Below are 26,094 nucleotides of genomic sequence, written 5' to 3' on the forward strand. Positions count from 1 at the left end.
TGGGCACATTTCCAGTTCGGTGCAGAGTGTTGAGTCACTGATCTCTTGTGATGGGGCCAATGAGTCAATTGAAAGGAATTCATGGGCCAAACAGGTCCCATCCTCTTCATGACAGCTGTGAGCTCCTTACTCTGGGAGAGCTGCAAGGAGCCAAGGTGGGCTACCTGACACACTTGCCGCTCTCGTGTGAATCCAAGAAACTGCCTTCCTCAAAGGGGCCCTGGTGGTCACTTCCCACAGCCATTTCACCCATCATTGTCTAGTATCTCTTTCATTAGCACATTCCAACCCTCTGCCACTTGGTGTAGAGATGAGCTCCCTGGCTCAGTGGGCCTTTTAGAACCTGGAACCAGATGGAGGTGGAGATAAGAAGGTAAGACAGAACAGGCGGGCCAAGTTCACTGAAGCTTAAGAAAATCATGTTTAGACTGTTGTTAAAAATCCAGGCTGGCTTCCACTCTATAGCATGAAAGGCAAGTCCATGTTCTTCTCACCAGTGCCCACGTAGATGTAGCCATAGTGCTTGGTGCGGGGAGCATGGTAGAAGGTGAGGCCTGGCCAGAGCAGGCTGCGCAGCACCACCAGGGCATTGCCCCTCTCCATCTGGATACTCCAGGACCCTGAGAGGAGACAGGCAGGAGGTGAGGCCTGGGTGCTGCTGGAGCCGGAGCTCTGCCCTTCGTGCTGTGGCCCCTGGCTCCTTGGGCAGCCAAGCCCAGGTGCTAAGGTTCCACTGGAGAAAGACCATTTAATTCTCCAGGTGCTTTACTCCCTGATTGCCTTTTAGCCATTATTATTTTCGTTTTAAGAGACATGGTCTCACTCTGTCGCCCAGGCTGGAGTGCGGTGGTGCAACCACAACTCAACCTCAGCCTTGACTCCTGGGCTCAAGCAATCCTCCCACCTTAGCCTCCAGAGCAGCTGGGACCATGGGCACGCACCACCATACCCAGCTAACTTTTTTGGTTTTTTGTAGAGATGGGGCCTCACTGTATTGCCCAGGCTGGTCTCAAACTCCTGGGCTCAGGCGATCCTCCCACCTTGGCCTCCCAAAGTGCTGGGATTACAGATGTGAGCCACCACACCCAGCCCTTTTAGCCATCTCACTGCTCATTAAAACAACTTTCAGGGGGAGGGCAAAGGAAATGAAAAGAGGTGAAACTCAAACCAGTCTGTTTTGTTCCTGTCAGCAGGTCTAGCTAAAGGTTGAGTTGGGGAGGAGGCTGAATCCACAGGCAGAGGGGAGTTGGGCTGGGCCAAGGGAGAGACACCGACTCCTCCCACACTACCCAGTACAGTCACCAGTTCTAGTGTGGTTTGCCCCTACTTGCCGTTTTGCTCTGTCTTCCCCATTTCCTGAAGCCTCTCCTGAGTTGGATTAGACCAGACCAGGAAAGGAAGGCTCAAATAGAAGTTTGGGCAGTTCAGGCCTCCTAGCTCAGTGGCCCTTTCTGACAGCTGGTAGACTGGGAGCCATCCTTGGTGGGAGGGGACTTGGGCTGCCCCTAGTGAGCCTTTGTCCTAGGTTCTGCCCTGGTTTTTGCCTCCCCACACAGGAGCAGCCCAGCTCAGGGCTGAGTCGTGCAGCCATGAGGACTTGGCTGGAAGGGCCTGATTCAGCTCCAGAACCCAGGGAGGGAGCCACAGTGTGGGAGGAAGGAGCCTGGGAAAATCGCCTCTGGATGCAGATCTGGGGCTTCTATTCCCCTGCGCACTGAGGCCTCTCCCGGCCCAGCCACAGCCCTGCTCCAGGCCCTGCCAGAAAGGCAAATGCTTTGAAAGTTTTGGTGTTGGACCAGCCAGCCATGCACTGAGAGCTGCTCTTCGGCCTTCATCAGCTGCCAGCTCAGCCCGGCTGCTTGGCTCCTGCTGCCCCAGCTTCCCACAGGCCACCTCCAACCATGGTCCACCCTAGTCACTCCACACCCTGCAGCCTCACAACTCAGTCCCCACCCACTGGGGGCCACCCTGCATCCAAGAAACCTGATTGCCAGGAACCCCTGACCCTCATGGCAGCTCACCCCTACTCAGGGTACAGCCGCCTGCCCAGGTCAAAACCAGAGTTTTCTGGGAGTATATAGTTTGGCTGTCCCTGGTCCTGCTCAGGGAGAAGCCAGTCACAAAGCTTACTTTAGCACTGTGCAGTGGCCAGCACCAAGTGCCATCACTCATGCAAAGGTTGAAGTCAGATTCACAGTGTGGACTTGTCAGCTCCACACAGTACCTGCTGGACAACATCAAGAAGAAAGTAGAGTGTCCCTGTGTTAGCCGGGCTCCGGCTGGAACACTGCCCCGAGAAGGAGTATTTCCTCTGACTCTTAAAAGTTTTCTCTGGGTGCTTGGGGTCCTCTGCCTCTCAGACCTGCCCTCAGAGTTTGATAGTCCCTAGCCTGGTACTTTCCTGGTCATGCATCTCCAGAAAAGAGATTGCTTAGGGTTGATGAGGGTGGGGGGTCCAACAGGACAAAGTGTTCCTACTCCACTGCTTCAGCCTTGGACAAGAAGCACAGACCCAGGAAGATCCCATTCCCTCCCTTGATCACCCCACCAGCCTGGAGTATCATCAGGGTTCAGACTCCATAGGACACAGTCCCTCAGCCCCTTGAACTAAGAAAGACCAGACTGCCTCATCTGTATCTGCCTACCGAGGGAGGGCAGCTTGCAGCCTGCCTGGGCCAGGTGCTGCCCTGGAGAAAATGGGATCCTGGAGTCCTCTAACCTAGACCCTTCTCAGTTCATTGCTGCCAGCACCTTAGCATGCCTGGGCAAGGGCTTGGTCCTGCCCTGCCCTCACACCAGCCTGCCTGCCTGCCTAGGCTTTGGCCACCTCTTGCCACCAGTATATAATGTGGGGGGCGGGGGGCAGTGTTCTTGGACAGAGTGGCCTAGGCCTATCAGCAGGGACTCCTACCCAGAGAGCAAGGAGAAACTGGCAGGGCAGCTAGGGAAATACAGTGCCCCCGCCTGGCAGGGGGCAATGCTGCGCAGGCGGGAGGGTGCTGGTGGAATACGGTAGCGGCATGTGGGGCCAGTCAGAAACAGCACTGCCTCCCTCCCTCGCATTCCTGTCACACTCCTGTCCTCTCCTAGTCCCTGGCTCAGCTGGTCGCCCGGGAAACACAGACTCAACGTGCCAGGAGTCACGTAGCATCTACCTGAAGAGCCAAGCACTTGCTGTCACCTTCACCCACTTTCTTACTGCAACTGCTGAACAGGCTGAGCCCAGCCAGCTGCTGTCGCCGCCTCCAGGACTCAGGGAAAAGCCCCCTGCAGACTTGGTGCTGCAGGTTCACAGCCCCCGCTCTCCCTTTTCTCCCCAGTCCCTCCTGCCCCCTAGCAGCCACTCTTCTCCAGAAGCTGTGTTTTGAGGATGTGATGGGTACAGGTTGGTAAGTCAGGAGGGGGGCCTCCTGGGTTTCCTGGGCCCTCAGGGTCTCACCCACCTTGCTAGTATGGAAACCTCATGCTGGGGCATACTTTAATTACATTCTCCTGCCATCCTGGAAGAAAGGCAGCTCTGGGATTAAGATCGACAGAGAGTAGGCCAGGCTGGGGACCAGGGCTGTCCAGGGGCAACAGATGGCTTAAATCCTCTCAGATGAGCACCAACAAAATTTTCGTCACACAAAAAAATCAATGGCCATGGGTTCCCAGTGGGAGAAGCACCCCCACCCCCTGCAAGGGCCATAAGAATCATATACCACCTAGACGCCTGAGGACAGAGGAGGAAGGAGAAACCCCTGGTTGCCAGACCCCTATCAAATCGATGAGTAGCAATCAGGCTGCGTGGCCCAGAAGGCTGAACACTTGTCAGCCAGGCTTCCAAGGAACTGGGGCAGGAAGAGCCATCTGCACACATCCCAAAAGGAAGGCTGACCCTGGGCACCATGTGCTCCGCCACCCTCGGCCCCCTATGCTTGCCTCCCTCGCCCCCTTCCCGGTCCTCTACAACCACCAGCAGCAGCTTTCAAAGGCTGCTTTCCAGGGTGGCAGGTCCATTGCTGCCCTCTGCTGCCTGAACTGAGCATTGCTGCTGAGAAATTGCTTGGGAAGGAGCCCCAGTCTGTCTGCACCTGGAAATTCTGAGGCCTCTGCACCAGCCCAGAGTGGAGCAAGGAGAGGAGCAGTGCCCTCCAGCCCTCCTCTTTTACCTCCCAGGATACCGATTCTTGCAAGGCACCTTCTAGTTTACATTTCCCTTTCCTATCCTCTGTTTCATTTGATCTTCCCAAACCTCTGAGGCAAGGAAGGTGTCTTTCTTATTCCAAGGGCATCACAGGTGCCTGTTGTAGCTGCTCCGTGGCTATTTGCTGATATAGTGGATGTTCAGGGAGCACTGAATGGCAAGATACTGCCTAGGAATCTAGGCTCCTGACTGGCATGGTGGCTCACGCCTGTAATCCCAGCACTTGGGGAGGCTGAAGTGGGCAGATCACCTGAGATCAGGAGTTCGAGAGCAGCCTGGCCAACATGGTGAAACCTCATCTCTGCTAAAAATACAAAAATTAGGCATGGTGGCATGCACCTGTAATCCCAGCTACTTGGGAGGCTGAGGCAGGAGAACTGCTTGAACCCAGGAGGCAGAGGTTGTAGTGAGCCGAGGTGGCAGCGAGACTCTGTCTCAAATATATATATATATATATAGCCTCCTGACTCACAGCTGCATCTGTGCCACCTGGCTGCAGCCCAAGGTCAGAGAACTCTTAGTCATTACCCTGGATCCAGCAGGAGGACGGTCATGCCACCCCAGAACCGGCTACCCACTCCCATGGAACTTTGCAGACCCTGGACACGGCATGACAACTCATGAGGACAACAGCTCTCCCGCTCCTCTCTTCGGCCAAGGTGTCTCTTGTCACTTTGGCCAAGGGACAAGATGTCGAGTCATTGGCCTACCTCATGGACACAGAGCAGGGGTCCCAGGAACAGGGCCAACCTAAACCACACCTGCTCAGAAGCCACATGAAGTCACCCTGAACAACTGCCTCAGACCCTGAAAGGAAACAGTTATCCTAACTGGCCAGAAAACAGTTGCCAAATCCCATCCCTCCAGCCAGTTCTGGTGTCCCAGGGAACTCCTCCTTGGGGTTTTGGCCCCAATTAGCAGCCCAGCCCAGCTGCTGCCTGCCTGGCAGGGGAGCCTCCAAGCAGCTCAGACTGCTCTTTTCCTAGCTGATAAGGAAGGGGACTAGGGAGGAAAATCAGCTGTCTGTTCTCCTGTGACCATCCACACTTCCACTCCATTGCCATGACCCTCGTCAAACCATCATGAGAAAAAGGTGGGCCTAGGCTGGACATGGTTTTTACAGGCTTACACCTGTAATCCCAGCACTTTGGGAGGCTGAGGTGGGTGGATCTCTTGAGCTGAGTTGTTCAAGACCAGCCTGGGCAACATGGTGAAACCTCAACTCTACAAAAAATACAAAAACTAGCCAGGCATAGTGGTCCACACTTGTAGTCCCAGCTACTCGGGAGGCTGAGGTAGGAGGATCACTTGAGCCTGGGAGGTGGAGATTGCAGTGAGCCAAGATTGTCCCACTGGCCACTGCATTCCAGTCAGGGCAAAAGAGCAAGACCATGTCAAATTAAAAAAAGAAAAAGAAAAACTGCGCCTAACTTCCTGGAGGCCTTCTGGTAGTAGTGGCTCTGGGAGGCGGGACCTGAAGGTTATGGGGAGGTTTCCCAAGGTAAGGCCAGGAGCATCCCTCCCCTGAGACCCATGTGCACAGGAAATGCCAGGAGTCCTCAGCTTCCAAGTTTCCAGCTCATAAAGCAACATGGTGGGGTGGACTGGGAAGTGGAGCCAGCAGCTGATCCTGCAGCCCTGAGATTATGACATCAGGGCAGGATGCCTAGGGCCTTGGGTAACTGCAACTCACCCACCTGCCAGGCCCAGATCCCATACCTCCCATAGGCCTGATGAATTCACTTGCCAACTGGACACATCAGAGTGGCTCACCAGGCTGGAGTGCAATGGTGACCAATCACAAGTAACATGAAACTCCTGAGCTCAAGCGATTCTGTCACCTTGACCTCCCAAAGCACTGGAATTACAGGCATGGGCCACCTTGCCCAGCCCCAATCCCTGCAACCTTTAGGAAGACTCCAAAGTCTCACATTTTACTTCTCCTGTTGCAAGGCAAGACAGCTGCCTCCAGGGTCCACCTTACCTGAGACAGCAGAGGGCAGATAGGGCTGATGGTGTTCCCTTAGGAAGACTTTGCTGGGCCCCACCCCATCTAGCTGACTTTGGTCTTGGCTGCAGAAGCTCTATCACCCTCTTCACCCCTCTCAACGCACAGTGGACGAGGCTCCATGGGCAAGGCAGCGCTACTACACCAGCCCCTCTCACCCAGCACAAAGGAGAGCCTCATCTTCTGATTCTGGAGCATCCAGCTGCAGGTAAGAAAGCTGCAAAGGGCTTCCCAGACACACCCTGAATCAGGGGACAGGGCTGCTATCCTCTGATTAGGGGAATGAAGAGGACTTCTGTAGGCCCACCCCTCAGCCCCTGGCTCTGAGTTTCCATCACCACTCTGTTCCAGGCTCCCTTTGTCAACGAGGGACGTACAGCCCCCTCAGGCTCCTGGCAAGTCTGGGAGCAGAGACAGAGGAGATGACGGGTGTCTGAGAAGTGTGTCTGATGGGCAAGAAATGCCCCAACCCCTATAGAGCTTCTTCATATCCCCCTACTTGTCCAGGAGACCCTCCTATCTGTCACTACAGCACTGGCCCTGCCCAGAGTAGCTTGACTCAGATGTTCCTGTATGATGGAAGCCCAAATTGCCACTCCTTGATGGCAGCTCCTACCCACTCAGAACCATTGCCTGGCCCCTGGGGCACTGCAGTAGCCCTGAGATGGCCTCATGATCCCTGGCTTGCCCTGCCCTGTCTAGAGCCACCTGTGCACCACTGCCTTATTGTCACAGACCTGCTCACAAGCCACCAGCAGCTTCTACGGCCTTGGTCTTCTAGGCTGTCCTAGGCCTGCCCCAACTCATCTCTAAGGACTTGCTACCACTAAAAAAATTAATAAGTCCGGGTGCGGTGGCTCACGCCTGTAGTCCCAGCTACTCAGGAGGCTGAGACACTAGAATCGCTTGAACCTGGGAGGCAGATGTTGCAGTGAGCCGAGATCGTGCCACTGTGCTCCAGCCTGGGCGAGAAACTCCGTCTCAAATAAACTCCGTTTCAAAATAATAATAATAATCATCATCATCATCATCATCACAGGCTCACTTTGATATATGGGTCTTCACAAACACTGCAGTTTTTTGTTTTTGTTTTTGTTTTTGTTTTTGAGACAGAGTCTCGCTCTGCCGCCCAGGCTGGAGTGCAGTGGCCGGATCTCAGCTCACTGCAAGCTCCGCCTCCCGGGTTCACGCCATTCTCCTGCCTCAGCCCCCCGAGTAGCTGGGACTACAGGCGCCCGCCACCTCGCCCGGCTAGTTTTTTTTTTGTATTTTTTAGTAGAGACGGGGTTTCACCGGGTTAGCCAGGATGGTCTCGATCTCCTGACCTTGTGATCCGCCCGTCTCGGCCTCCCAAAGTGCTGGGATTACAGGCTTGAGCCACCGCGCCCGGCCACAAACACTGCAGTTTTTATAAACTGAAGGTCTGTAGCCAGGTAAAGCAGTATATCAGTGCCATTTTTCCAACAGCATGTGCTCACTTTGTATCTGTGTAACATTTTGGTAGTTTTCACAACTTTTCAATTTTTTTTTTTTTTTTTTTTTTTGTCTGAGACAGAGTCTCACTGTCACCAAGGCTGGAATGCAGTGGCGTGATCTCGGCTCACTGCAACCTCTGCCTCCCAGGTTCAAGTGATTCTCATGTCTCAGCCTCCTGAGTAGCTGGGACTACAGGTGTGCACACTACACCTGGCTAATTTTTATATTTTTAGTATAAATGGGGTTTCACTATGTTGGCCAGACTGGTCTCGAACTTTTGGCCTCTAGTGATCTGCTGCCTCGGTCTCCCAAAGTGCTGGAATTACAGGCATGAGCCACCGCATTCAGCCCTTTTTTTTATTATTATATTTGTTACAGTGTTCTGTGATCAGTGATCTTTGATGTTACTATTGTATTGTTTTGGGGCACCACGAACTACATCCATTTAAGATGGCAAACCTAATTGATAAATATGTGTCTTCTGACTTCTCCCAGCCCTCTCCCTCTCAGGCCGCCCTATTCCCTGAGACACAACAATCGTTAAATTAGGCCAATTAATAACTCTACAGAGGCTGGATGCGTTGGTTCATGCCTGTAATCCCAGCACTCTGGGAGGCTGAGGGAGGTGGATCACCTGAGGTCAGGAGTTCGAGACCAGCCTGGCCAACATGGTGAAACCCTGTCTCTACTAAAAATACAAAAATTAGCCAGGCATGGTGGCACATGCCTGTAATCCCAGCTACTCAGGAGGCTGAGGCAGAAGAATCACTTGAACACGGGAGGTGGAGGATGCAGTGAGCTGAGATTGTGCCATTGCACTCCAGCCTGGGCAACAGAGTGAGACTCTGTCTCAAAAAAAATAAAAAATAAAATAACTCTACAGTAGACTCTAAGTGTTAGGTGAAAGGAAGAATCCCACGCCTCTCACTTTAAATCAAAAGCTAGAAATTACTAAGTTTAGTAAGGAAGGCACATCAAAAGCTGAGATAGAGCCAGGCATGGTGGCTCATGCCTGTAATCCCAGCACTTTAGGAGGCTGAGACAGGAGTACTGTTTGAGTGCAGGAGTTCGAGACCAGCCTGGGCAACACAGCAAGACTCCATTTCTACAAAAAAAAAAAAAAAAATTGCCAGGTATGGTGCACACACCTATTGTGTGTGCTGTTGCACTCCTCAAGAGGTTGAAGCAGGAGGATCACTTGAGCCCAGGAGTTCGAGCTTACAGTGAGTTATGATCACGCCACTGCACTCCAGCCTGGGTGATGAAGCAAGACCCTATCTCTAAAACCAAAAATAAAAAAAAATTGAGATAGGCTGAAAGATAGGCCTCTTATACCAAACAGCTAAGCTGTGAATACAAATAAAAGTCCTTGAAGGGAATTAAAAGTGCAACTCCAGTGAACATAAAAATGATAAGAAAGTGAAACAGCCTTCTTGCTGATATGTAGAAAGTTTGAGTGGTCTAGATAGGAAATCAAACCAGCCACAACCTTCTCTTAAGCCAAAGCCTAATCCGGAGCAAGGCCCTAACTCTCTTCAATTCTATAAAGGCTGAGAGGTGAGGAAGCTACAGAAGAAATGTTGGAAGCTAACAAAGGTTAGTTCATTGACTGGGCATGGTTGCTCATGCCTGTAATCCTAGCACTTTGGGAGACTGAGGCAGGAGGATGGCTTGAGCCAAGGGGTTGGGGCCAGTCTGGGCAACATAGGGAGACCCTGTCTCTACAAGAAATAAGTCAGGCATAGTGGCACACACCTGTAGTCCCAACTACTCAGGAGGCTGAGGTGGGAAGATCACTTGAGCCTGGGAAGTCGAGGCTACAGTGAAGCATGATCACGCTGTTGCACTCCAGCTTGTGCAACAGAGTGAGACTCTGTCTCAATCAATCAATCGATCAATCAATCAATGTTAGTTCATGAGATTTAAGGCAAGAAGCTGTCCCTATCACATAAAAGTACAAAGTGGAGTGGCAAGTGCTAATGTAGAAGCTGCAGCAAGTTAACCAGAAAACTTAGCTAAGATCACTGATTAAGCTGGCTACAATAAACATAGATTTTTAATGGAGATGAAACAGCCTTCTATTGGAAGAATATGCCATCTAGGACCTTTTTTTTTTTTTTTTTTTTTTTTTTTTTTGAGACAGAGTCTCGCTCTGTCACCCAGGAGTACAGTGGCACAATCTTGGCTCACTACAACCTCTGCCTCCCGGGTGCAAACAATTCTCCTGCCTCAGCCTCCCGAATAGCTGGGATTACAGGTGCAGGCCACCATGCCTGGCTAATTTTTGTATTTTTAGTAGAGATGGGGTTTCACCATGTTGGCCAGGCTGCTCTCGAACTCCTGACCTCAGGTGATCCGCCCACCTTGGCCTCCCAAAGTGTTGAGATGACAGGCGTGAACCACCTACCCGGCCTAACATCTAGGACTTTCATAGCTAAAGAGAAGTGAATACCTGGCTTTAAAGCTTCAGAGAACAGGCTGACTCTTTTTAGTGGCTCATACAGCTGGTGACTTTAAGTTGAAGCCAATGCTCATTTACCATTTTGAAAATCCTAGGGCCCTTAAGAATTATGCTAAATCTGCTCTGCCTGTGCTCTATAGATGGACCAACAAACCCTGGATGATAGCATGTCTGTTCACAGCCTGGTTTACTGAATACTTTAAGTCCACTTTTGAGACCTACTGCTCAGAAAAAAGGATGCCTTTCAAATTACTACTGCTCATTGACAATGCACCTGGTCACCCAAGAGCTCTGATGGAGATGTACAACGAGATTAAAGTCGTTTTCCTGCCTGCTAACACGACATCCATCCTGCATCCATGGATCCAGGAGTGACTTCACCTTTCAAGTCTTATTTTAAAAAGACATTTCATAAAGCTATAACTGCCATAGATAATGATTCCTCTGATGGATCTGGGCAAAGTAAATTTAAAACATTTTGGAAAAGATTCATCACTTTAGATGACATTAAGAATATTCATGACTAGGCCAGGTGCAGTGGTTCACACCTGTAATCCCCGCACTTTGGGAGGCTGAAACTGGCGGATCACGAGGTCAGAAGATCGAAACCATCCTGGTTAACACAGTAAAACCCCGTCTCTACTAAAAATACAAAAAATTAGCTGAGCGTGGTGATGGGCGCCTGTAGTCCCAGCTACTCAGGAGACTGAGGCAGAAAAATCACTTGAACCCAGGAGGTGGAAGTTGCAGTGAGCTGAGATCATGCCACTGTACTCCAGCCTGGGCGACACAGTGAGACTCTGTCTCAAAAAATAAATAAATAAGAATATGTATGACTCATGGGAGGAGGTCAAAATGTCAACATTAACAGGAGTTTGGGAGAAGTTGATTCCAACCCTCATGGATGATATTAACAAGTTCAAGACTTCAGTGGAGGGCCAAGCACAGTGCCTCACACCAGTAAGCCCCACATTTTGGAAGGCTGAGGTGGGTGGATCACTTGAGGTCAGGAGTTCAAGACCAGCCTGGCCAACATGGTGAACTCATCTCTACTGAAGATACAAAAAATAGCCAGGCATTGTGGTGCATGACTGTAATCTAGCTGTTTAGGAGGCTGAGGCAGGAAAATCACTTGAACCCAGGTGGCAGGGGTTGCAGTGAGCTGAGATCACACCACCGCATTCCAGCCTGGGCAAAAGAGCAAGACTCTGTCTCAAAAAAAAAAAAAAAAAAAACAGGCCAGGCTGGGCGCGGTGGCTCACGCCTGTAATCCAACACTTTGGGAGGCCAAGGTGGGCAGATCACCTGAGGTCATGAGTTCAAGAGCAGCCTGGACAACTTGGTGAAACCCTGTCTCTACTGAAAATATTTTAAAAATTAGCCAGGCACGGTGGCAGGCACCTGTAATTCCAGCTATTAAGGAGGCTGAGGCAGGAGAATTGCTTGAACCTGGGAGGCAGAAGTTGCAGTGAGCTGAGATGGCACCATTGCACTCCAGCCTGGGTGACAGAGTGAGACTCCATTTCAAAAAATAATAATAATAAAAATAAAAATAAAAGTAAAAAGTAGAAATACAAAAATTAGCCTATCATGGGCCAGGCACGGTGGCTCACGCCTGTAATCCCAGCACTTTGGGAGGCCAAGGCGGGCAGATCACAAGGTCAGGAGATCAAGTCATAGATTTTTAATGGAGATGAAACAGCCTTCTATTGGAAGAATATGCCATCTAGGACTTTTTTTTTTTTTTTTTTTTTTTGAGACAGAGTCTCGCTCTGTCACCCAGGCTGGAGTGCAGTGGCACAAGTGCTCTGTCACCCAGGCTGGAGTGCAGTGGAGTGCAGTGGCTAACACAGTGAAACCCCACCTCTACTAAAAAAAATACAAAAAATTGGCCGGGCGTGATGGCGGGCGCCTGTAGTCCCAGCTACTCAGGAGGCTGAGGCAGGAGAATGACGTAAATCCGGGAGGTGGAGCTTGCAATGAGCCAAGATCATGCCACTTCCCTCCAGCCTGGGCAACAAAGCGAGACTCCATCTCAAAAAACAAAAATTAGCCGGGCTTAGTGGCTGGTGCTTGTAATCCCAGCTATTCAGTAAACTGAGGCAGGATAATCTCTTGAACCCAGAAGGCGGAAGTGGCAATGAGCTGAGATCATTGCACTCCAGGCTGGGTTACAAGAGTGAGACTCCATCTCAAAACAAAAAAAAAAGACTTCAGTGGAGGAAGTAACTGCAGACATGGTGGAAGTAGAAAAAGAACTAGAATTCAGAAGTGGAGCCTGAAGATATGACTGAATTGCTGCAACCTCATGAATGGATGATGGGTTACTTGAATGGATGAGGGGTTGCTTCTTACAGATGAGCAAAGAAAGTGGTTTCTTAAGCTGGAACCCACTCCTAGTGAAGATGCTGTGAACATTGTTGAAATGAGAACATCAAAGGATTAAGAATATTACCTAAGCCAGGTTCGGTGGTTTACACCTGTAATCCCAGCACTTTGGGAGGCCGAGGCAGGCAGATCACAAGGTCAAGAAATCGAGACCATCCTGGCCAACATGGTGAAACCCCATCTCTACTAAAAATACAAAAATTAGCTGGGCATGGCCGGGCACGGTGGCTCACGCCTGTAATCCCAGCACTTTGGAAAGTTGAGGTGGGCAAATCACAAGGTCAGGAGATTGAGACCATCCTGGCTAACACGGTGAAACCCCGTCTACTAAAAATACAAAAACAAAAATTAGCCAGGCATGGTGGCAGGCGCCTGTAGTCCCAGCTACTCAGGAGGCTGAGGCGGGAAAATGGCATAAACCTGGGAGGCAGAGCTTGCAGTGAGCTGAGACCGTGCCACTGAACTCCAGCCGAGGCAACAAAGCGAGACTCTGTCTCAAAAAAAAAAAAAAAAAAAATTAGCTGGGCATGGTGGCACACACCTGTAGTCCCAGCTACTCAGGAGGCTAAGGCAGGAGAATCGCTTGAACCCAGGAGGTGGAGGTTGCAGTGAGCCACTGCACTCCAGCCTGGCAACAGAATGAGATTTCGTCTCAAAAAAAAAAAAAAGAATATTACCTAAACTTAATTGATAAAGTAGTAGCAGGGTTTGAAAGGATTAATTCCAATGCTGAAAGAAATTCTACTGTGGATAAAATGCTATCAAACAGTACTGCATGCTAGATAAATCTTTTGTGAAAGGAAGAGTCCATTGATGTGGCAAGCTTTGTTGTCGTCTTGTTTTAGAAAATTGCCATAGCCACCCCAGACTTCAGCAATCACCACCCTGACCAGTCAGCAACCATCAACATCAAGGCAACACCCTCCACCAGCAAAAAGACTACAATTCACTGACGGGTCAGGTGATCATTAGTATTGTTATGAAATAAAGAATTTTTAATTGTTTTTAACATTTTTAGACATAATGCTATTGCATACTTAACAAACTATAGTATAGTATAAACACAACTTTTCAAAAAATGTGTGACTCACTTTACTGCAGTATTCACTTTATTGTGGTGGTCAGGAACCAAACTTGCAATATCTCTGAGGTATTTTTCTTTTTTTTTTTTTTTGAGACAGAGTTTTGCTCTGTTGCCCAGGCTGGAGTGCAGTGGCACAATCTCAGCTCACTGCAACCTCTGCCTCCCAGGTTCAAGCAATTCTCCCTACCTCAGCCTCCCAAGTAGCTGGGTATATAGGTGCGCGCTACCACACCCAGCTAATTTTTCTATTTTTAGTAGAGACGGGGTTTTGCCATGTTGGCCAGGCTGGTCTCGAACTCCTGACCTCCAGTGATCTGCCCACCTTGGCCTCCCAAAGTGCTGGGACCACCGTGCTCAGCTGGTGTGTTCATTTTCATTTGAGTCCTCACTGTGCATTAGGCACTGTTATAAGTATTTTGTACATGAATTTACTCATTTAATTCTGGCATCCAAATGCTCACCAGGCCGGACCCTGCTTAGCTTCCAAGATCAGAAGAGATTAGGCATGTTCAGGGTGGTATAGGAGTAGTCCATTTAATTCTCATAAAAACTCAGTGAGGTAGAAAATATCAATTCTCCCCTTTATAGAAATGAGAAAACTGAGGTACTGGGAAATGGAGGGATTTGCATGAAGTCACACAGCTAGTAAGGGGCCAATTCAGGATTCCAACCCAGCCTGTCTGATTCCACAGACCTTGCGTCGCCATCCCCATCCTGAGATACCACCCAGCTGGGTCGTTCACTGCTCTTCAGAAGTGTTTCCCCCAGAGGTGTGGGTGACTATTGTCCTGTAGTTCCTATTGTCATTTAAACTGTTGTTTACTTAACAATCCAGTTCATGCCAGAGCTGTGGAGTTCTAACACTTTAACACTTACTGTGTCCTTGGGTTTAACTCTCTGAGCCCCTGTTTCCTCATCTGTAAAATGGGGATAAAAATAATAGGCTGGCTGTGAAAATTAAAATGAGATAAGGCATGGCAAGAGCTGAGTACGGTGCCTGGCACACGATAAGCGCGTCATGTTTCATGAGTTAGTTGTTATTGTTGTCATTATCATTGCCGTCATCATCATTAGATCCTTCTCATTCTCAGGAATACCCAACAAGGGAAGAGAAAGAAATGGGGCACTGAGTCTGTGCCTTGGGCCTGGCCCCCAATGGCCTAGAGCCTGGCACCTGAATTGGGTTATAGCATCCGAGGACATGTTGTTCTCTATGGGAGATGCTCAAGGGAAGGAAATGGGGTCAGCAGCACCAGCTATGTGCCAAGCATTATATCCAGTCCCCAAATCCCAGACTCCCAAAAGTAACAGTTGAGATGTAAGTATGGCTAATATTTTCAGGGATATTTGGGAAAAGATTCCCAACCTGCCTCCATTCAAGATTGCTACAAAAATCAAGAGACACTGAGATACCTCCTCTCTGTGAAAACATATGGAAAACAATCCTACCTTTTGTAATTCAAGAACATTCATCAGTGTGTACTATAAACTGGGCCCTGGGGAAGCCCCACCCTCAAAAACCCATGGTGAACCACCAATTCCCACTAGGCCCTTGGTTCCAGTCTCAGAGAAAAATGGCAGGTGGCATGGCCTGCTGCTGTGGCCTGAGGACAAATTCCATGGCCTCGAGGTAATGGACTATTACCTTTGGGAATGTCATGCTCCAAGGAGTCCATGAAATCCAGGGAGGGGTCCAGGTCAGCCTTCTCAAGCAAGGTCTTATTCTTTAGCTCAACAGGCTCCCTGAAATGGAAGTAGGAGCTGAGCTTCTTGGCCTCAGACAAGGACAGTCCTAGAAAGAGGTGGCAGGCAGGAAAAGGATGGTTAGCCCAAAACCCCCCAGCCCCCTTTCTCTCTGCACCGGGACCACATGGTAGGGCTTACAAAAGACCGTGTCAACCACTGACAGAGAACTGAAGGAAGGAAATGGATTAGCGTTCCCTCAGTCCAAACTCGGACCAGATCCTGCCATAAGCAGAGTCCAGCCAGGCGCGATGGCTCATGCCTGTAATCGCAGCACTTTGGGAAGCCAAGGCAGGCAGATCACCTGAGGTCGGGAGTTTGAGAACAGCCCGGCCAACATGGCAAAACCCTGTCTCTACTAAAAATACAAAAATTAGCCGGGCATGGTAGTGGGTGTCTGTAATCCCAGCTACTCGGGAGGCTGAGGCAGGAGAATCCCTTGAACCCAGGAGGCAGGGGTTGCAGTGAGCCAAGATCGTGCCACTGCACTCCAGCCTGGATGACAAGAGCGAAACTCCATCAAGAAAGAAAGAAAAGGAGGGAGGGAGGGAGGGAGGGAGGAAAAGAAGGGAAAGGAAGGAAGAAAGGAAGGAAGGAAGGAAGGAAGGAAGGAAGGAAGGAAGGAAGGAAGGAAGGAAGGAAGGAAGGAAGGAAGGAAGGAAGTCCAAGGAGGAAGGAGATAGGAAAAGGCCCAGACCCATGTAAAGCCCTGGGACCAAGGGACTACATGCTCTCCCACTCCTCAGGCTGAAGAGAGTCAGGGACCACTGACTGGGGAGCCCATACTGACCACTGGTGCCAGGTCACCCTTCCAGGTGATAAGGTCACAGCTACTTCTTCTCTGATAAAGTGTGTAAGTACCCCCACTGGACTCCCAGACATATGTTTTATTGTGCTTGGGAAAAGACACCCCCCAGCCCTTGAGAAGGGCCCCAGAGAACTTACCTTCAAAGGTCCGATTGACATGGGTGGGTCCAAAAGGTGTCTTGAAGAGGGCGCCTCGGGGGATGATGGCCACAGCCTTGTCAATCTGGTCAATGACAGACACCAAGCGGGTCTCTTCCTTGATTTGGACCTGAGGAGACAGGAGAGGAGCCCCCCCTGCCAGGGCACTGTGCCCATCCACCCCTGGCACAAGGTCCCTCTGCATGGCCATCTCACCTGCACCACCACAGTGTAGTGGACACCAGAGCCACGCAGATCACTCTGGGCAAGCCCTCACCTTCCTTCCTATCAAGATTTTCTTCCTCTCTTTTTATTTATTTTTTAATTCGTAATACATACAGGTGGTATGATATTCAAAACTACAAAAAAAAAAAAATCAGTCTTTCTCTCACCCCTGTCTCTGAGCCCCTAGTTGCCCTCACTGGGGACAACCATCATTGAAGGTTTCTTGTGTACTCTTCCAGAGGCATACCATCCTATCAGCATATTTAAATGTTGCTTATTTTGCCTTCTTAAAATATAAAAGTAATCATGCTCACTGTAGAATATTTGGACAATACAGAAAGACATACCAAAGAGAATTAAAACCACTCATAACCCTACCTCCTAAAGATAATCACTGATAACATATTGGTATACTTTCTTTGTGTTTTGTTGTTATTGTTGTTGTTTTGTCTTTGTTTTTGTGTTGAGACAGGGTCTCACTCTGTCACCTAGGCTGGAGTGCAGTGGCGCAATCATGGCTCACTGCAGCGTCAACTTCCCAGGCTCAGATGATCCTCCCACCTCAGCCTCCCGAGTAGCTGGGAGTACAAGCACATGTCACCACACCTGGCGAATTTCTGTTTTTTATTATTATTTATTTATTTATTTTTGAGACCGAGTCTTGCTCTGTCACCCAGGATGGAGTGCAGTGCAGTGATCTCAGCTCACTGCAATCTCTACCTCCTGGGTTCAAGTGATTCTCCTGCCTCAGCCTCCTGAGTAGCTGGGACTACAGGAGTGCACCACTGCACCCAGCTAATTTTTGTATTTTTAGTAGAGACAGAGTTTCACCATGTTGGTCAGGCTGGTCTTGAACTCCTGACCTCAGGTGATCCACCCACCTTGGCCTCCCAGACTGCTGGGATTACAGGTGTGAGCCACTATGCCTGGTCAATTTTTGTATTTTTGGTAGGGACAGTGTTTCTCCATGTTGCCCAGGCTGATCTCCAACTCCTGGGCTCAAGAAGTCTGCCTGCCTCAGCCTTCAAAGTGCTAGGATTACAGGGTGAGCCACAGCGGCCAGCCCTCTATGCATATATTTAAAGCAAAATTAGAGTCACAGTTTATATTGTTTCATATCCTTCTCTTCAGTTTAACATTATTTTGCAAGCATTTCCCCATATCATACCATTTTTACACAGATGAAATTTAGTTACAATTTCTATCTAGGGCAACCCTGAACAAAAGGATTTCATAGAGATTTTGTGGAAGAGCTCGACAGAGAATGCATGTCAACAGAGGCCCCCAGAGAGTCACGGAGCCACCTATTTGCCATGGGCAGCCTACCTGAATGGTTTACAAAAGAAAGGTAGAAACTAAGCTTTAACAAGTGCTGAGGCCAGAGTCTTTAAATATGTCACCTTATTTAATCCACACAAGCCTGCAAAGCAAATAAAATTATCTCAATTTTACAGAAAAATGATAATAAAACTGAGGCTCATGGCTGGGTGCGGTGGTTCACACCTGTAATCCCAGCACTTTGGGAGGCCGAGGTGGGCAGATCACCTGAGGTCGGGAGTTTGAGACCAGCCTGATCAACATGTAGAAACTCCATCTCTACTAAAAATACAAAATTAGCCAGGTGAGGTGCCAGGTGCCTGTAATCCCAGCTACTTGGGAGACTGAGGCAGGAGAATCACTTGAACCCGGGAGGCAGAGGCTGCGGTGAGCCAAGATCGCGCCATTGCACTCCAGCCTGGGTGTGACAGTGAGACTCCATCTCAAAAAAAAAAAAGAATGGGAAGGCTCTTTAAGACACTGATATAGAAAGATCTCCAAAATATATTGTTAGGTGAAAAAAAGCAAGGTTCAGAATCATGTGTATAACTTACTGCCATGTTTTGTTTTGTTTAGTTTTGTTAAGGTAAAAAGAGAATATGTATAGGTATGGTGTTTGTTGAGGGTTATACTTGCATGAACTGTCTCCAGAAGCAGCAACTGGAAATTTAATGTGAATTCAAATGCCCAGGGGATTTTTTTTTTTTTTTTTTCTGAGACGGAGTCTCGCTTTGTCACCCAGGCTGGAGTGCAGTGGTGCGATCTAGGTTTACTGCAAGCTCTGCCTCCCGGGTTCACGCCATTCTCCTGCCTCATCCTCCCGAGTAGCTGGGACTACAGGCGCCCGCCACCACGCCCGGCTAATTTTTTGTATTTTTAGTAGAGACGGGGTTTCACCGTGTTAGCCAGGATGGTCTCGATCTCCTGACCTCGTGATCTGCCCGCCTTGGCCTCCCAAAGTGCTGGGATTACAGGTGTGAGCCACAGTGCCCAGCCAATGCCCAGGGGATTTTTTTTTAAAGGCAGATACCTGATGCTGAGGCCCAAAATCCTACATTTCTAACTCTTAGGACATGGTGAAGCTTCTGATCCAGACTCTACTTGGAGCAGAAAAATTTAGACACACACATACACATATGTACACACATATGCACATGCAAAATAGTTAACATCAGACCAGGTGCGGTGGCTCATGCCTGTAATCACAACACTTTGGGAGCCTGAGGCGGTTGGATCACCTGAGGTCGGGAGTTCGAGCCCAGCCTGGCCAACATGGTAAAACACCGTCTGTACTAAAAATACAAAAATTAGCTGGGTGTGGTGTCAGGCACCTGTAATCCCAGCTACTTGGGAGGCTGAAGCAGGAGAATTGCTTGAACCCAGGAGGCGGAGGTTGCAGTGAGCTGAGATGGCGCCAATGCACTCCAGCCTGAGCAACAAAGCAAGACTCCGTCTCAAAAAACGAAGGAAGGAAGGAAGGAAGGAAGGGAGGGAGGGAGGGAGGGAGGGAGGGAGGGAGAAATAGTCAATGTCCCCTAAATAGAGGACCTGTGTGACTAGTGGACAGAGATGGGAGGAAACTTTACTATATTCCTTTTTGTACCTTTGAATTTTGAACATGCGAATTTATTATTTTGTGAAATGAAAACTGATACTAAAATATAAGAACCTGTGCACATTCCCTGACCCCAGAGTACAGCACAGAGCACCCCTTCTTCCCAGTCCCCACCCCAGAGCCTACCCACAGCCTTTATCCAGATGCTTAGGAGGTAGCTGTGTGGCCTTGGGCACATCACTTAACCTCTCTCTCTAAACTGGTAGGAGAATGTCCTCTTCTCTACCACCTGGAAAGTAATGTACCAACTCCATAGGGTTTTCAGGATGAAACGAGATGATATAGGCACAGTAGCACGTTGCCTAGCACACCCAGGTACTCAATAACCAACGTGGCACAAAGATAATAATAACATTAGTCGCCAGGGATGGTGGCTCATGCTTGCACTCCTAGCTACTTGGGAGGCTGAGGCAAAAGGATTATTTGAGCCCAGGAGTTTGAGACCAGCCTGGGTAACACAATGAGTTTCCTGTCTCAAAAAAAAAAAAAAAAAAAAAAGAGGAGATAATGATGGTACTTGTTGCCATAATTTTTTTTCTCTTTTTTTTTTTTTTTTTTTTTTTTTGAGACAGAGTCTCACTCTGTCACCCAGGCTGGAGAGCAGTGGCGGGATCTCTGCTCACTGCAAGCTCCGCCTCCTGGGTTCACGCCATTCTCCTGCCTCAGCCTCCTGAGTAGCTGGGACTACAGGCGCCCGCCACCTCGCCCAGATAATTTTTTGTATTTTTAGTAGAGATGGGGTTTTCACTGTGTTAGCCAGGATGGTCCCAATTTTCTGACCTCGTGATCCGCCCGCCTCGGCCTCTCAAAGTGCTGGGATTACAGGCTTGAGCCACCGCACCTGGCCTATTGCCATAATTTCTATTGGGCTGGGTTCTGGATGAGCCCAGGCTCTCCTTTAGGCCCTCCTCCTGCTCTCCGCTTCACTCACCACTATTTCTTCTTCAAAGACCTTTTCACCTTCATTCACCTTCTGCAGCTCAGTGTGTTCATATTCGTATGATGGGTCCCCCATGAAGCGGCCCTTCACCACAGACGACTGTGCCACCATCTCCTCTGTGGCAGGGGGCAAGAGGCTCCACTCTGTGCAGTTCAGGCTGCCAACAATATTCACATCACTCCTGGATTCAAACTCCCCTGCTCACCCACTATTCCTATTACCTTCCCTTCTCTCTAGTGGGTTAGGGCCAGGAAAAGCTGTTGAAATGGCCACCTTTCCTCCCAATGCTGTCATGAGACCATCAGAAGCCCCAAGTGCTGACTGGGCACGGTGACTCATGCCTGTAATCCCAGCACTTTGGGAGGCTGAGGTGAGCGGATCACTTGAGGTCAGGACTTCAAGACCAGCCTGGCCAACATGGTGAAACCCCGTCTCTTCTAAAAATACAAAAATTAGTGGGGCATGGTGGCACATGCCTGTAGTCCCAGCTACTCAGGAGGCTGAGGCAGAAGAATCGCTTGAACCAGGGAGGCAGACGTTGCAGTGAACCAAGATTTCCCCAGCCTGGGTGACAGAGTGAGACTCCGTCTCAAAAAAAGAAAAAAGAAGCCCCAAGTGCCAATGGTGAGCACACCCCTCATATGTGATAAGCAGAGTCAATTTCATTCATTCCATGTATGCTGAAATTAAATGAGCCTCTTCCTAGATATCTAGACTATGAAATTCCAGATGAGTTTCTGGTAGCTGAACTTTCCTCAGTTGTGTGGACCCATGTTTTGGTGGGCCCTAAATTCATGCTCAGCCTGCCTACTGAGTCGACAGCACAACCATTTCATCCCATTTCTCAGAAATGCCTAGCCTATGCTCAAGGACTTCTCCTTTGAGCCCTTTGGGAGCACTCACCAGGCCCACCCAGTCCCTTCTTTCTCACTTCCTGCTGCTGGGAGAGGAGGTCCTTCCCACTCCTCTCAAATATACCCTGGGCCTAGGTCCCCAGTCTGGCCTCTGCTCATCTTCCTGCCCTTCACTCTCCACCAGTTCCCCCTCAACATAAAAACTGCTCAGCTGGCCAGGCACGGTGGCTCATGCTTGTACTCCCAGTACTTTGGGAGGCCGAAGTGGGCAGATCACTCAAGACCAGCCTGGCCAACATGGTGAAACCCTGTCTCTACTAAAAATACAAAAAAATTAGCCAGGCCTGGTGGCAGGTGCCTGTAATCCCAGCTATTCGGGAGGCCAAGGCAGGAGAATCGCTCAAACCCAGGAGGCAGAGGTTGCAGTGAGCCGAGATCATGCCATTGCAATTTGGCCTGGGCAGCAAGAGCAAAACTCTGTCTCAAAAAAACAAAAACAAAAACAAAACAAAAAAACTACTCAGCCTACTAAAACAGCAGCCCCCCAAATCCATGTCCTTCTAGAAAATGCTGTTCCTGTCCTTCCCTCCCTCTTTCCCAACTCTCAACAATAATCTCAGAACAACAATTGCCCTGTGGGGGCCTTTCCTCCCCATCCTTTTCACTCTTCAGCCCACTATGCCATGACTTCTGCCCCCACCACTTCAAGAAACTGCTTGGGAGAAGGCCATCCATGACACCTAACAGCCAACAAATGCATCTCCATCCAGTTCTATTTCCTCTGACATCTTCCTTCCTCCTTCTCCAGGGTCTTAAGTATTTCCAGGGACCTATTCTCACCCTTCTTTTCTTTTTGCAGTCTTACCCACCTGCCTTCCAGAGCCCCAGCTACTACCTAGTCCGTATCCAGAATCCAACCACTTCCAAAGCTCCCACCCTGGCCCAAGCCACCATTCCCTACTGTCTAGATATTACCATAGACTCCTAACTAGTCTTCCTGCCTCCACATCTATTCCGCCTTTGGACTAGTCCCCACCCAACTCTTCACACCTAAGCCGTCATGTCACTCCTCTGTGGAACCTTCCAGTGGCTTCCCATTAAGCTAAGTCTTACAATGCCCCACAAGGCCCTGCGTGATTGTTTCCTACCCCTCACCTCTCTGAATCTTGTGTCCTACAACACTCCCCTCACTCATTCTTCTCTAGCCACACTAGTCTCCATTGGGTTCCACAAACACACTAAGCACAAGGGCATTTGCACTTGCCTAGAATTCTCTTCCCGCGGATATTTAAGTAGTTCACTCTCTCAGTCACTTCAGGTATCTTGTCAAATGTGACCTTATCAAAGAGGCTATCCCTGACCAAACTATTTAAAATAGTACCCCATCCTGTATTCGCTTTGTGTGTGTGTGTGTGTGTGTGTGTGTGTGTGTGTGTGTGTGTGTGACGGAGCTTCACTCTTGTTGCCCAGGCTGGAGTGCAATGGTGCAATCTCAGCTCACTGCAACCTCTGCCTCCCAGGTTCAAGCGATTCTCCTGCCTCAACCTCCCAAGTAGCTGGGATTACAGGCTTGCAACACCACGCCCAACTAATTTTGTATTTTTAGTGGAGACAGGGTTTCTCCATGTTGGTCAGGCTGATCTCAAACTCCCGACCTCAGGCAATCCGCCTGCCTCGGCCTCCCAAAGTGCTGGGATTACAGGCACGAGCCACTGCACCTGGCCCATCCTGTATTATCTATCCCCCTTAGCTTTTAACATCATCTGATATGTAACAGATGTGTGTGTTTAGCTGTTGTCTATCTTTCCTTCCCTGTCCCCTAAACACACACTACAATGTAAGCTCCATAAAGACAAGGATTTCATTTACCACTGAGCTCCTGGTGCCTAAATCAATGCCCCACACATGACAGCACACAGTAGGTGCTTAGCAAATGCTCATAGAATAAAATGAAATGAATCCCAAATCTCTATCTTCAGTTCAACATTTTCTTCTGTATTCCACATCTGTACTTTAATATACTTTCTTAACACCTTGTAACTCAGGTACCTCACACCAAATTCACTATGTCTTCCCTAGTCCTGCCCCTGAATTCTCTCCTACTGAGTGGTATTAGTACTTAATTTACTCAGCTGCCTAAGCTAGGAGGGGTCAGCCTTGACCTCTTCTTTATAACAATCCTTATTCAACCTCACATGTCCTGACAATTCTAGTACTTAAATCTTTCCAACCCATCCCCTCCTCTGCATTCCCTGGGCTACGTCTTCCTTTCAGGCCTCATTCATACGGACACTACAATGGACTCCTAACCACAGTGCTCACCACACGTTCAGGCCATTCTGCCCACTCTGATCTGAGCAGGCTCTTCTTGCAAGCCCCTCAGTAGCTCCCCATGTTCTATAAACAAAGTTCCATATCCTTTTGCCTCTAGAACCAGTTCTACACAACATCATACTACTGTTCTCCCAAACACTCTGAGCCTTCCCCAGCCAACAAGTTTGTCTAACTGTTCCCTAAATAAATAAGCCGTGCTGGCCTATTTATTTATTTAGAGACAGGGCCTCTCTCTGTCACCCAGGCTGGAGCGCAATAGTGATCCATAGCTAACTGCAACTTTGAACTCTTGGGCTCAATCCTCCCACCTCAGCTTACTGAGTAGCTGGGACTACAGGTGCACACCACCATGCCCTGTAAATTGTTTTCTTTTCTTTTTTTTTTTGAGACAGAGTCTCGCTCTGTCACCCAGGCTGGAGTGCAGTGGCATGATGACGGCTCACTGCAACCTCCGCCTCGCGAGTTCAAGCAATTCTGCCTCAGCCTCCCGAGTAGCTGGGACTACACGCGCCCGCTACTACACCAGGTTAATTTTTCGTATTTTCAGTAGAGACGGGTTTCACTGTATTAGCCAGGATGGTCTCAGTCTTCTGACCTCGTGATCCTCCCGCCTCGGCCTCCCAAAGTGCTGGAATTAAAGGCGTGAGCCACCACGCCCTTTTTTTTTTTTTTTTTTTTAATGGATGAGGTCTTGCTATATTGCCCAGGCTGACCGAATAGACTGCTTTATAAGGTAGTAAGCTCCCCTTTAGTCAAAAAGAGGCTGGCTGGGCGTGGTGGCTCACGCCTGTAATCCCAGCACTTTGGGAGGCCAATGTGGGTGGATTACTTGAGGCCAGGAGTTCAAGACCAGCCTAACCAACATAGTGAAACCCTGTCTCTACTAAAATTACGAAAATAAGAATAAATAAATAAATAACCGGGTGTAGTGGCGCGTGCCTGTAATCCCAGCTACTCGGGAGGCTGAGGCAGGAGAATCGCTTGAACCCGGGAAGCGGAGGGGGCAGTGAACCAAGATGGCGACACTGCAAACGAGTCTGGGTGACAGAGCGAGACTCTGTCTCGAAACAAAAATAAATAGTCTGGATGGTCCTGTATGGTAGTGACCAGGAAGTATGGTAGTGACCAGGGAATTTTCCCCAGCTCTCTCCCCATTCCGCATTCGTTCTCTACTTCCAAAAGCGCCTCCAGCTGCAGAGCAGACACCTCCATCAAAGAGCACCACCCACTCCCTCGGGCGTCTGACCCTCCTCCAAACTGAGCCAGCACTTGGTTGGAACCTGGTTTATTCTCCAGGTCCGCATTTTCCAGAAACCTTCCCACTGCTTCACCTGCGTTCTTGGCCCTGCCTCCCTTATAAACACATCTGCATCTAAGTTTCCCTTGGCCTCCTCAGGCAGAGAACACGCTCTCGCAGGGCGCCGCCCTCCGGGACCTACTCCGTCCATTGCCCCGCCCCTTCAGGCTCCGCCCTAGCCTCAGATTCCGCGACTTCCCCAACCCTGCCTTTTCCCTCAACCACCACTTGACCGTCCCCAGGCCCGCCCCACCAGGCCCTAGGCCCTTCCCAATTCCACTCATCTCAGATCCCGCCCACATCTCCCTTGGCTCCATGGGCTCTGCCCCTTTCAATTGCTACGACCCGCCCACCCCGCCCTGCCTCTAGGTAGCCACCCTCTGGGGTCTGGCGGCGGCCCCGCCCCGGGGGCCTCCTCACCTGTAGAGCGTCTTGCGCGGTGCGAGCTGGTCCTCACTCAGGCCCTGCGCGATGTAGTAATCGGCGACGAGGCCAAGGATGCGGCCCCAGAAGAGAACCCGATCGTAGCGGTAGTCGCGCTTAACCAGCATAAGAGACGTGAGCAGCGAGGCCCGACGGTCCGGGCTGAGGCCCTGCCCACTGCCGGATGCCAGCTCCAGAGATAGCAGGAGGCTGTCGGCGTCCATCAGGCCAGCGTCTCTGCTCAACGCCCGTCGAGTTGCTAGGAGAAGCTGCCTCCATGGAGACCTGAAGCTCCGCCCTTCCGCCTAGCAGTACGTTGGTTTCCACCCACCCCACCGCCTACCGCCCAGCCCTCCTCCCCACGGAGGCCTGGGCAAACATCAGCCCCCTCCCTCTTCCTTTCCAGAGTTTGGGACGGATGTCTTCAGTTGTCACGGCCACAGCATGGCTTCCCCTACTGTTAGGCTACAGTGTGGGGTTGGAGGTCCTAACCCAGCCTTTTTCCATAGATATTTGGCCCTCCCTGAGCCCTTTCACATAGTCGACAGTCTTCACCGTATATGCACCTGGGGTCTGGAAAGAAAACAATACAAAACCCCAACACTGACACTAACTGTACTATTTCACCCGTCATGTCACTTCTTGACCTCAGAATGATCTGTGAAGAAAATAATTTGAGATGTCTCTTGGCTCTAATTAAGATTCTGTCATCACCACTACCTCCACCCTCACCCCACCCCAAGCCAGGTCTTACAGATTGAGGTCCATCCATTGTCTTCCATCTTCACCAGCTGTCTT

The 26,094-nt window shown here is 49.8% G+C and overlaps 1 protein-coding gene across 2 annotated transcripts; it reads right to left on the reverse strand.

Moving 5' to 3' along the window:
• Positions 1-402: 402 nt before the first annotated feature.
• On the reverse strand, positions 403-25,595 carry LOC105489559 (radial spoke head component 9). Of its 2 annotated transcripts, none has more exons than XM_011754425.3 (5): positions 25,294-25,595; positions 20,380-20,545; positions 16,292-16,421; positions 15,249-15,395; positions 403-620 (listed from the first exon to the last, which is right to left on the reverse strand). In XM_011754425.3, exons 1-5 carry the CDS (start codon positions 25,518-25,520, stop codon positions 460-462), a joined length of 831 nt encoding a protein of 276 aa, XP_011752727.1. In that variant the 5' UTR covers positions 25,521-25,595; the 3' UTR covers positions 403-459. The 2 variants fall into 2 exon arrangements, with proteins under 2 accessions (XP_011752727.1, XP_011752728.1); XM_011754426.2 differs by having other exon boundaries at positions 16,292-16,376; positions 25,294-25,520.
• Between the last annotated feature and the right edge of the window lie 499 nt (positions 25,596-26,094).

Source organism: Macaca nemestrina, chromosome 5 (genome assembly GCF_043159975.1).
Source record: "Macaca nemestrina isolate mMacNem1 chromosome 5, mMacNem.hap1, whole genome shotgun sequence".
In the NCBI taxonomy this organism is placed as follows: Eukaryota; Metazoa; Chordata; class Mammalia; order Primates; family Cercopithecidae; genus Macaca; species Macaca nemestrina.

Bases quoted from the DNA above. Each gene is read 5' to 3' on its own strand.
- LOC105489559 (XM_011754425.3), bottom strand. From the start codon at position 25,520: ATGGACGCCGACAGCCTCCTGCTATCTCTGGAGCTGGCATCCGGCAGT. The intron at 20,546-25,293 runs GTGAGGAGGCCC...TATTGTTGGCAG, and splicing joins CCGCGCAAGACGCTCTACAG to CCTGAACTGCACAGAGTGGA. The intron at 16,422-20,379 runs GTGAGTGAAGCG...CTGTCTCCTCAG, and splicing joins TCTTTGAAGAAGAAATAGTG to GTCCAAATCAAGGAAGAGAC.